The sequence below is a fragment of the Mesoplodon mirus genome (genome assembly GCF_964341445.2).
Source record: "Mesoplodon mirus genome assembly, chromosome: 11".
Taxonomy (NCBI): domain Eukaryota; kingdom Metazoa; phylum Chordata; class Mammalia; order Artiodactyla; family Ziphiidae; genus Mesoplodon; species Mesoplodon mirus.
The window spans coordinates 71,084,358-71,097,030 of NC_138987.1; the positions used below are offsets into that span (position 1 = coordinate 71,084,358).

Genomic DNA, 12,673 nt, shown 5'->3' on the forward strand with positions numbered 1-12,673 from the left:
AAACCTCTATCAACACAGGCCACTGCTTCCTTGTGCTTGCAGACTGCACTATTAGTACATGCTAACAGGGCACATCAGTTAGATAAACTAACCTTGAAAAATCAATCAATCTTGAATTGAGAGGGTAGAGGTCTGAAGGTTATAAAATAATCAAATCTATAATGCTACAGTTCTATAAACTGACTTCATTAACATAAATATTTGATTTTAAAAACATTTTTAACTTTAAAGACCTTATAATAATACTAATCTCTAAGCTAGTATTTAAAAAAAAAGTAAACACACGGATAAACTATACCCTCATACATACAGTTTAAGTTCCTGATACGTTTACTGCTATTACCGCATCATACGTTTTCATACTGTCGTCTCTATTACTAGGTGAAACTATTGTGAAATTAAACTGATATAGTGCCAAAGAACATGTGGGCTTCCTGAGCTTATATACTCACCTGATTTGGTATGTTTTCCTTCACACGTGTCCAAGTCCCAGCTTTATATAAATATTGGGCTGGGCTCAGAAATTTTGCTCTATATTCAGAATTCACCTTCCTAACAGAAATGAAATGAGAGTAAATATTTCACCATGTTGATCATCTAAATACCATGATATTTTTCTTACAAAATACATACCCAAGCCTTTGATGTCTCCAAGGAGTAAGTTTCTTTTTAGGCTGGTTTGAGTCTTTTGATTCCATCTCTGCTTCTAATTTTAAAGGATCATCTGTTTTATTATACTAAAATGAAAATAATTTAAACTTTTTATGCTCAATTTATGTTATAAATTAAAGTGAAAACACAGATGTTATAAAGTATAGCTGGATACTGAATTACAATTCTGTTTTTCAAAGTAAGCTTTAACTACTAAAGATAACATAGAAATCATAAAAAATCAACAAGCAAGTTTTGAAACTAGTATATCTGGTTAGTTTCTTGAAGTATATAGCTCAGGATATGGTTTCATTTCCTAACAATAAAAATTTTAGATATTTGGCTAGCAAAAAATTTTAATTAACAAACATCTAAATAAATAAACTTTATGTTAATGACCTATTGAACACTGGTCTTACATCTTCCCTTGATATTCTAAGTTTACATTTAATTGTTACTCATTGGGACCTTCCATTTAATTACTGTTAAGTTACCACACAGCTTTACTGAATAACTTAACAATTCTTTTTTTTTCAAGATCATAGGTCCAAAAAGTATATATATTATTAAACATATACATCATATATAATATATATGTATGACTTATATATACATATATAATTTTTATATATGTATATTTATATATATATAAATTATTTTACTTTTAGTCATATAATTTTTATTCTTAGAACCCATAACATTTCAGGTATGACATTCCAGGAGATCAAAAAATAGGATTTACCCCTGATTTACTTACAATTTACAATAATTTTAACCTGATGCTGTAACTGAAACAGCTGTAATTTCACACAGAGAAGTAGGTGTTTGTATATACCAAGGTAAATCGTGTGAATTATACTGGCTATAATTTGGCATACTAAAGCTATGGTTTAGAATACATGTGTGTATGTGTGTTTCTATCTGATTTCCACTATTTAATTTGAAGTATGTGTTTCTATCACCACTGTAACCCCTGGAGCTCACATTACTATAAGGACAATCATTTGATATTAGACATAGCAGACTTACCTGCTGTATTGCTAAGCATTTGCTGCACTGTATTACACTTAATTATTTAGATCTGTCTCCCCACTGACCCAAGAACTGCTTAGGGCTTAGTGTAGTTATCATTGTATTCTCAGTACCTACCTGGTGCCTGGTTTCTACCAGGTGCTAGATGAACATTTGACATTTAGTGAATAAATAAACAAATTAGTGAACTAGCTAAAAACAAAATCTCAAATGGTGATAAGTAAAAGAAAATTTGTAAAGTTCCAAATGGGGGTAAGTAAAAGAAAATGTGGAGAGTTTCAAATCATGAGGATTTTATTTTGTTTAAAGAACTGACAAATACCTTCTTTTCAGGAGATATTGTTTCAAAATTTCTGTTCTCCTTTAAATGATTTCTTCGCTTTGGTTCTTTCACTGGAGATAAACCCTTAAAATTTCTTTTGTATTCAGTTTCATGGGTGACTGAGTTACCTTTGAATTGTGGAACAAATTTGCTTTTATTGTGGAAAACCTTAAAAAAGAATTACTTTAGTTTAGTTTTTTGTTAAATATACAGAACTTCTTCAATTGCTTAAAAAATTTCACATATAAAGTTGAATCATAGGATACAAAAAAGGGAAAATTATATATGGCTGTAATTTCATTTCACATGTCTAATTAACATCCATTGCAACAAAAGCAAAAACAGACAAATGGGATTGCATCAAACTAAAAAAACTTCTGTACAGAAAACAATCAACAGAGTGAAGAGACAACATATTGAGTGGGAGAAAATATCTGCATTCATCTCATAAGGGGTCAATATTTAAAATACTTAAGGAACTCAACTCAATAGCAAGAAAACAACCCAATAAAAATAGACATATAGATCAATGGAACAGAATAAGGAATCCAGAAATAAGCTCACGTGTATATGGCCAATTAACTTATGACAAAGGAGCCAAGAACATACAATGGCGAAAGGGTCTCTTCAATAAATGGTGTTGAGAAAATTGGACAGCTACACACAAAAGAATGAAAATGGACCACTGTCTTATGCCATACATAAAAATTAACTCAAAATGGATTAAAGACTTGAACGTAAGCCCTGAAATTATAAAACTTCTAGAAGGAAACATAGGCTAAGCTCCTTGACATGGGTCTTGATGACGGTTTTTTGGATTTGATACCAAAAACAAAGGCAACCAAAGCAAAAATAAACAAGTGGGACTACATCAAACCAAGACACAATATTTGCAAATCATATATTTGATAAAGAGTTAATATTCAAAATAATAAAGAACTCATAACACTCAATAGAAAATAAAAAAGCAATCTGATTAAAAATGGGCAAAGGAACTTTTTTCCAAAGAAGACATACAAATGGCCAACGGGTACACGAACAGGTGCTCAACATCACTAATTGTCAAGGAATAAACCAACATCAGTGAGATTTCACCTCACATGTTAGAATGGCTATTATCAAAAATACAAATGGTAACAAGTGTTGGCAAGGATGCAGAGAAAAGGGAACCCCTGTCCACTGTTGGTGGGAATGTAAATTGATATGGCCATTATGGAAAGCAGTATAGAGGGTCCTCAAAAAATTTAAAATAGATCCAGCAACCCCACTTCTAGGTATATATCCAAGGGAAATGAAATCAGTATCCCAAAAGATATCTACACTCCCATGTTCATTATAGCATTATTCACAGTAGCCAAGATATGGAATCAGTCTAAGTGTCCATGGACAGATGAATGGATAAAGAAAATGTATTATTATTCAGCCTTAAAAAAAGAAATCCTCTCACCTACAACAACATGGATGAACCTGGAGAACATATGCTAAGTGAAATGAGCCAGGCACAGAAAGACAAATACTGCATTATATGATACCACTTATATGTGGAATCTAAAGGAACTCATAGAAGCAGCGAATAGAATGGTGGTTGCCAGGGACCAGGCGGTGGGAGAAATGGGGAGATGTTGGTCAAAGGGTACAAAGTTTCAATTATGCAGGATAAATAAGTTATGGAGATCTGAAGTACAGCATGAATATAGTTAACAATACTGTATTATGTACTTAAAATTTGCTAAAAGGATAGATCTTAAGTGTTCTCAACACACACACAAAAAAATGGTAACTATGTGAGGTGATAGATGTGTTAATTAGCTTGATTGTGGTAATCATTTCAGAATGAATACATACGTCAAAACTTCACATCGTACATCATAAATATATAATTTTTGTCAATTAGACCTCAGTAAAGCTGGAGAGAAAATCCAAAGGTCAACTTTCTCTACTCATTACTATGTTTTGAATAATAGTTATTGTAATCAAATAATGCTTAAGCCAAAAGAAATAATGAACCATATCTTTTCTCCCCCAAGTTCCCTACCCACCCATTAGTTTGGTAATGAGAACAGTAAAATAGGCAGATTTCAATAATATGAAAATACACTTTAGCTTTACAAAGCAACTCTGTTGTCAGCTCTGCAGGGTTTTTTTCCTCCTTGACATGAATTTTTTTTCCTCCTACAACAATAAAAAAGTCTTAACGTTTTGAATATCTGACATATGCATTTGCTCAGGTTTTTTCCTTTGCTTATTTTTAGCTTAAAGCAAGAAAAAAAAACAGGTAATTATCATGTTTCTATTTTTAAATGTTTTCTTTTATCCTTAATATTTCATAATATGGTTTCCATTTCATGGTATATTATCACTGATTACAAAGAAAGCAAGTAGAAAAGATATGGAGTTCAAATAAGGTATATTATTGCTTCACAACGCTGAATAATACACCTTCATACAGATCACAACCAAACAGTATATCTTTTTAAGTACAGTATAACCTCAAGGACTCTTCCACCAAAAACTGTTCTGACTCTTTTACATATTAATATAAGACATCCTTTCAGAAAACAGGTGTCTGATAAAACAGAACGGAACAGCTCCTTTAGAGGTTCCCTATCAACAAGCTTTGAAAGTTTCTGTCACAGAGCTCTTCAATCCACAGACCCGAAAACTGATATGCTTTCAACTAACAAAGAGCATTTGCTTCCAAAAAAAATTCTCTGAAACCCTCACTAATGAAAGCAATAAAGCTAGTAGTGAAGGTATTGCTAGTGATTTATTTTATATTATACTTCTGATACTATCAAAAGAACATTACTACACAATGCTTTCACTGAAGTATGCAGAAGTTGTCAATAGGGCTTTGATTTGAATCACCTCTACCTTAAAGGTAAGATATTCTACAAAAATTGAAGTCACAATTTTTAGGCTGTAAGTAATTTTGTAGGTACACTTTCTATCCAACAACACTTGTGAGCCAGCAAAAGAAGTACTGATTCTATTCACTAGGTTTATAAAGGGTGTGTATTGATTTATGTTATTTTATGTGTCCCTAAAACGTTATATAAATTTCAGTTTTTTAAAAACTGAATAACAAGTAAGTAAGCCTAAAGCTGCTACAATTTGTAGGATAACACTGGTACTATCTTAGTGTAAGATGACATGTTATTGTCTTGCTGAATCTAATTATCCTCTCGGTCCTTATGGGTGTATAAAGTATACAGGTGAGTGAGAAAGAAAAGACTAAGCTGTCATGAGCCTCTGGGGATATTCTAAATGGAAATATTTCCTACCTAAGCTTAGGAGTATGGTTAAGAACATAAATGAGCTAAGAACTGTCTGGAGAATTATAGTAGTAAAACAACAGAGTATGTATTAGTAATGGTAGTCTAATACTAAAATTGTGTGAGGATACAATGAAACCTAATATCACATTTAGTTACCATTATAGCTTTTGAACTTATAAATATAGTTAAACTGACAATTCCTATCACTGCTCATTTGATATAAGGACAAAATTATATATCTTGCATCACTTTCAACCTATTTTGTACTTATTAAAATAAATATCCAACGCAGTTACACCTTTCTTAGAAGACAGAAAACATGCAATATATTAGTCAACAAAATTCAACATTTCAGAATAAAATCAATTTAACAATTTTTTAATAAATAAAAAAAATTCATAGCATGCAAAAACTTACCAGTCCTCAAGTTTTCATTACCCTGTCTCATATTTAGTCTATGTGATGGATCTGGCAACAATGATCATCAGTAGCCTAGGACAGTATAATATTACTACTATAAATCAGAAGTAATAGGATGATTTTAGCAAAACTCTCATTTTCACGTTTCTAGAACCTACCTTCAGGCCTTCTTAAGTATCTAATTTCTTTCAGTTCTTAGTTCTATGTAAATCTGCAACACTAGATTAGATGATATTCCTCAAAAATGTATTGCATCCATTAAACTACCTGATTGGCTGCAAAAGCTGAAGCAGTTTCTTTAGGGGTCTTCCAAACAAACTGCCTTTGATATTCAGAATTTCTCAAGACATTATGTGAAGGAACAACAGTCAGTCCAGCTTTTTTCTGTAGAAGTCTATCCAACTGTTAGGGGAAAAAAAAATCCCACTCCAAGTTATTAAAAATTTCTATTCAAACTTTTTTTTTTTAACTGTGGTAAAAAACGTAGAACATAAAAATCTACCCTTAACAAATTTTTAAGTGTACAGTAAGGTATCATTAACTATATGCACATCATCATACAGAAACCTTTCTTCAATTCTTAATCTTCCTTTAAATTGTCAAACTCTTTAAAATTCCCTTAATACCATCAAGGAATTATTGTGCATCCCAGCAAAAGATAACATTCCTCTCATCACTTCTCGGCCTTTTGGCTAAGACCAAGTGTAGATAACATTTCTCAGTCCCTTCCTATCAATTATGCATAATTGAATATATTACTAAGAAACAACAGCACATCACCTCGTCCACAGCTTGCTTTGGGGACACCCCTTCCCCTGCCCACCAGACTTACATGTCACCTTCCTTGATTCCCATGCCCCCTGGTTTTCCAACACTTCTAAATGCCTCTCCGTGGTTCCAGTCAGCGGTGGACATGAGATGGGGAGGAAGCAGTAGAGTAGAGAAAAATGGGGAAGCAGTGAGGCGTCTGCACGGGTCCCTGCAGCCTCTGCTTATGTGCTCGCAGGGACCTGCCGCAGGCCAGCTGGGACATAAGAGAGCAGAACTGCAAGATCTTTTAAGATCTAGCCAGACCTCTCCTTTCTTTTGCATTTTGTCAATTGAGACTCTGTTTTTTCTGCTAGTACACAATAAGAAATTGAAAAGGGCCTAGGTATAAGTCAGCTCACCAACCCTGCCAGAGGTAATGGCCTACTCCCTTTCTCTGTCTCAACTTGATCTGTCCCTTAGGACTCAGGTGCTGATATATGATAAATAAAATCCAGAGGCAGGCTGTGCACCCAACGAAAGGATATCTTAGTAAAACCAGTACAAAATGGCAACTATTAAGAAGGGAACTAAGTCATAATAACTAAAGTCAACAGCCTCTTATCAACTCTTCTACAGACACTGGACAAAACAAATAATGGAAAAATTTAAGCACAAAATGTAATATTACTGAAATGATGGTGAAATTTACAAAGAATTCTCTGCTTCTGAAAGGAAATACAGTGAATATACCTACCCCACCATCTATGTTTTCTGAAAGAAGCTTGGTAGAATGTTCCAGCTCCACATTTTCATTAACTGGTACATGATTTGCTACTATATCCTCCTTATTTTCCACAATATCTGAAGCCCCTTCAGCTCTGGAGTCTGCAGAGTGAGATCTGGTTCTCTTGGGAACCCTGGAGGCATCTAGTGCAAGAACCCTTTCTTGGTTAACATCTTCTTTTTGTTCTGCTTCTTGTGGTTCTGGTGTTCTGGGGGCTTCGGGTTCTGGTGATACAACCACAGCGTTCTCTGAGGTAGCTCCATTCCACTCAAGAGATTTTGAAATCTGTGGGTCATGGTGAGGGACTCTTCTTTTGGAAATAAAACTTGGCTCTTTTGTGATTCCTACAAAATATAACATACAAAAATAGCAGATACCAAAGCATCAAGCTACAAAGACAACTTTAAATCACATGTATGAGAGGAGAAATGGAATTTAAAATTCAGTTGAGATACACAATATCCTTCCAGTTACAGGATTAAAAAAAGTACAGTTTTTCAACACAATATCTTTAATTTTGCTTTAAAGAAATATTAAAAGTTTGACCATAATTTTTAAATTGGGGTCACAATGTTCGAGTTATCCTAACACAAGTTGCTAGAATCGCAACGTGATGGACCTGGCAAGCCAGGTGGAATGTGTTGCCTCCGTTTCTAATTACTTTCCTGTGCTACTTTACAGAACAATGGGCCCTGGTGCTGTCAAAATTTGGAACTTTTCACAAAGCTTCTCTTATGCACAGCAGACCAAGATGAGAAGGGGTGAGATGTCATTATGCTGGATCTTAGTTCTACATTTGCCTTGAGTTCCTGAGAAGTAAAGAGAATGAACCCTTTTGACAAGAGCTAAGATACTATTTCTCTATATTTCTGTCTGGCAAGCAAATGTCCAAAACACTTAACCTTCTACCCAGGTAAGAGGAGCTCTGTGGAATGACAGTCACTGAGATACTGCCCTAGTTTGGAGCCATTCTTTAAAAAGAAAGAAGACACTGCAGGGTGGGGTAGAGAAGAAAGATTAAGACTGGAAGAGAAGGGAAGGTAGACAGACAACCTGGCATTAGGTAAAACCAGAGCCCTTTAGCCTCTATCATGGATGTTCTGGCCATCAAACCCAGGGTCCCCACCCTTACAAGTCTCCCCTAGACCGTGGTCTTCAAACTGGGTACATATATATCTGGAGGCACAGAAAGACATTCTGTGGGGGGCGGGAGCAGAAATGGGCAGCTTAAGGGACTCACTTTCCAGATCCTAACTTCCATATGTGCTACTTCCTGACAGCCTAAGGGCTGCATCTGCCACCTGTAGTTTCCTTTCTCACCACTCCCTTCATAATCACCCTCTTCCCACTTCATACAAGAAAGACACGCCTCTCAACCACCCTATGGAATAAAAAAATTGTCATAGGTGGGGAGGACAAACAAAGGAACAATTCAAGAAAGCACAACAAAGAGTATTTGACAGCAAAGCAACAAAGGCAGAGATTAGAAATAACAAAAGAACAGTGCCTTATTTTATCCAGCACAACACCTTTTCCATCTACCTATCTTAGAATTAAAATTCAGGTGTAAGACAGTCATTATGTGAAATGCATATATGCATATTAACGCATTTATGTGGACCAAAAAATAAAGTCAGACTTTTTTCTCACAGAAAATAATTCTAATTTACATGATTTGTTTTCTAGTGAGGACTGACTTTACCAATTAAATGATGAACATTTACCATAAACTGAGCTCAATTGCTAGCTCCAAAATTTTAACAAAAGACATGTAAAACATATACACAATATTCAATATGCTAGAAATCATATCCTTTGAAACTATTCATTACACTTTTGATAAAAAAGAAATTAAATATCAACTTTAAAATGTGACGAGAGATAAGACTTCCTAAATTCTTTTAGCGGGTATGAAAGCACAAAAGCTTGAAGACCACTGCCCTAGACTTCTCTCTTTAACACAGAGCAGGGCTGGTGGAAGAAGAGCAAAATGAAAAGGGAAGATTCTCAAGTGGTCCACCCTTGTCTCCTAGCACCGTGGAAAATACACTATGAGGAAAAATAAGCACAGAACGCCCAGCCAGCCTTCAGTAACACCGCTGCTGTTGTTTCCTGGCCTCCACCTCCCTTTCTGAGCCACCTGGGGTTCTCACTGTGCCCCTCTCCCTTACCTCCCTGTTAACAGGCCTCCCCCTAGACCATTCCTTCCTCACAAGGTACCGTACTCCACAGTGGCTCTGCCCCCGCGGTCTCATTTCATCACCCCTACCCTCACATGTAGCTGATCTAAGCTAAAATGTTACATGGGGGCAACTATGTGGTTAACCAATGCCCCCTGTCATAATACCCCTCAAGGCCCTCAGTGGACTAGCTACGTTTTGAGAGATTTATGTTGGAATTCTTAATCTAATGGAGCCTCGAATCTGTGGAATTTCTGGTCATTCGGAGAGGATTATGAGCACCACCCTGCCCAAGATGCAGTGACACCCAGTCTTTGAAGCCAGGCTCTGGGAAAAGGATCCTGACAATTCAGAGGAATCCTAAAAGAACCACCCATTCTCGTCCACTCTTCCCTTTGTTCTCCAAACCTAATCCTGGAAACACTCTCACCTTACTAATTTCCCAGGCTTGCCACCCCACGTGTAAGTCTTTCTTCTCCTGGCTTCAAACATCTAAGGTTGGAGGAACTTATATACTACACATCTGGCACTCTCACACATGTCACAGGTTGGGCACCAAGCACTCATCTGTATATATGCACCTAGCCCTTAACAGGAACATCTCATTTCATCCCTCCTAGGAATCCTGTGCAGTGGGCTTCCCAAGTCCCACTTGGTGAAACAGGCCCAATTTGCCCGAAGTCACACAGCAAATGTGGATTCAAACCCAGATTTATTCATTCATTCAAAAATGAAGTTTAATAAACTCCAGAGTATGCCAAGGCCCTGTGTCATGTACTAGGCAGGAACAAGGTGGTGAAGACAGACAGACAAAGCCCTGCTCTCAGAGATCTTACGTTCTAGTGAGGGAGAATTAAGCAAGCAGGTTGAATGGAATCAGTCTGTCTCTTTCCCCCTCTACCACACGCTGGGAAACCTTGGCCGAGGGTTCTAACTTCCCTGAGATACAGGGAGGAAGCATGTGTGATGACAAGAACATGGCCTCTGAACTCACAGGCTTTGAACAACACAGACTTGATTTCAAATCATGGTTCTGTCACTTATGAGCTGTGAACCTTGTGCAAACTGCTTCATCTATCTAAGCTTCCATTCCTCAAGATCTTGGGAGTACCCCTCCCCACGCTTTTCCACTCTCAGCTTTCATGTCTCAGCTCCAATATCACTTCAAATAAGCCTTTCCTGACCATTGATTCTAAAGTGTATTCCCTCCAACCCACCCCTCCTTCCAGTTATCTATCACGCCAGCCTACAATTTTATATAACAACCTGAAATCCCCTGGTTTATTTATTGAGTTACTTGTTTACTGTTTTCCCCACAGTTAAGGGTCTTTGGTTCAAAGTTATATCCCTAGAAGAGGAGAATAGTCATGGCTTACAGTAAACCCTCAATAAATATTTGTTAAACAAACGAGTAAGTCAACCAGGCCAACTGAACAATGCTTCACAAATTTGTGTGTGTGTGTGTGGTACGTGGGCCTCTCACTGCTGTGGCCTCTCCCGTTGCGGAGCACAGGCTCCGGACGCGCAGGTTCAGCGGCCATGGCTCACGGGCCCAGCCGCTCCGCAGCACGTGGGATCTTCCCGGACCGGGGCACGAGGCCGTGTCCCCTGCATTGGCAGGCAGACCCCCAACCACTGCGCCACCAGGGAAGCCCACTTCACAAATTTTTAATAAATCATTTTGCAAACTTAACCCCAAGGTTTATTCAACTTATAATGACTACTAGCTGTTCAACTTACCTAATTGATCTGATCTAAGTCCAGCCCATGGGTACCTTCTCCCCACTGAGGAATTACAGGACTCTGACAAATATGACTTTTTCCACAGAAAGTTTCTCTGGTATTCACTCAACCCCTGTAATGCAAAGTACAATTTGAGTAAAATGTAATTAATGAAAGTTGTTTTAAAGTAGACATCAGTAAAAATCATTTCTGAACCTCTAAAAAGAGTTGAAAGACTTAAGACTGATAATTAAACATAGAAGAGGTCCTTAATAATAGCTCCCAACATTGACCCAGCCCTGTAATACCAGTTCATAGTGTTATATCCTTTAATCCTCACAACCACTTGAGACAGGTGTTACAAGGATTCTGAGGCTCAGAGTGGCTACCCTTTGGCTGGTTGTCTGATTCCAAAGCCTGAGGTCTTGTCTGATAATGGGTGGCAATCTAAATCCTCATCACTATAATTATACTAACTAACGAAGTTCTCACCGAGTACACAGTATAATATAGTATACCTAATCCCTTTTGAAGTTTTGTAAAGTCAACCAAGAAAAGACAAATTCCCTCCCATTCTGGATGCAAACCCTCAAGATAAAAGAAGACAGTCAGGGCTTGTGGAACACTGTGGTCAACTGTTATGTTGAAGGGTGCTTGACCATGACAACTACCAGCTACCTGGAACTATTAACAAACCTTAAACAAATGCACAATTATGAAGAATGTGTATTTCTTATACCCTGTCTTTATCTTGTCAGGGTCCCATTTCTTTTATGCCTTTAAAAGACATAACACACTTTAAAGTTTTAAAGGGAAGGGGTGTTAAAAGCTAAGCTGTGATGTGGTCCACAGTTGTCCCAATCTGAAGCCGCCGTAGTTCCCATTATAAAGTGCCCTCCGTCTACAAGCCTCTGAGCTCTCCCCGCCCCCACCCACCCAAATAAATCCACCTCAAACCATCTAACTATTCCACTCGGCAACTCGGAAGTAAGTGTGAGCGGAGAGGGGGCTAGGTAAGAGGGCAAGAGCAGCATCCTCTAGGATGGTGACAGGCAGGATCGGGAGCTGACAGGCTCAGCAGGGCCGAGGGGCGCGGCCCAGAAAGCCAGTGAGGCTCCGGCGCCCTGCACGCGCCCTGCACCCGCCCTGTCCCAGCTCCCCCCCATCAGGCTTCGGCCCCCGGGGACCCCGGCCTCACCTTGAAGCGCACCGGCATGTCGCCCGGCGCTGGAGCCCCAGCTACTCCGACAGTTAACGGGACAAAAAGCCCGGAGGGGGCGGGGCGACAACAGGAGGTTCCCTAGCAAAAGCCTCGGCCCGGCGTCCCCGACTACGCGCCGGCGCACTGCGCGCTTACCTCCTTGAGTCGTGTCGCTCTACCTCGCTCTGCCTTTCCCCGCCCATTCTGAAGACTAAAAACCAGTAGAGACTCGGAGAGCTCCGCACCGTCCTTAAGATTCGACCAATCAGTGCTGGAAAGGAGAACGCCCGCCTCCCCAGCCAAATCCCGGGGATTGATAGAGATGGCGGGCGG

General features: G+C 38.3%; 1 protein-coding gene across 3 annotated transcripts in view; it reads right to left on the reverse strand.

Moving 5' to 3' along the window:
* MDM1 (Mdm1 nuclear protein) overlaps positions 1 to 12,465 on the reverse strand; it is a 29,704-nt gene extending 17,239 nt beyond the window's left edge. For 2 of the 3 annotated variants that reach the window (XM_082635244.1, XM_082635243.1), the window contains exons 1-7: positions 12,338 to 12,465; positions 11,158 to 11,272; positions 7,208 to 7,581; positions 5,971 to 6,105; positions 2,006 to 2,173; positions 634 to 737; positions 453 to 552 (exon numbers count right to left, since the gene is read on the reverse strand). In XM_082635244.1, the coding sequence (XP_082491370.1) occupies positions 453 to 552; positions 634 to 737; positions 2,006 to 2,173; positions 5,971 to 6,105; positions 7,208 to 7,581; positions 11,158 to 11,272; positions 12,338 to 12,355 (1,014 nt within the window). In that variant the 5' untranslated portion in view covers positions 12,356 to 12,465. Of the gene's footprint in view, positions 1 to 452; positions 553 to 633; positions 738 to 2,005; positions 2,174 to 5,970; positions 6,106 to 7,207; positions 7,582 to 11,157; positions 11,273 to 12,337 lie in introns of those variants that run through there. The other variant, XM_082635245.1, reaches the window with a different exon arrangement.
* Positions 12,466 to 12,673: the final 208 nt, after the last annotated feature.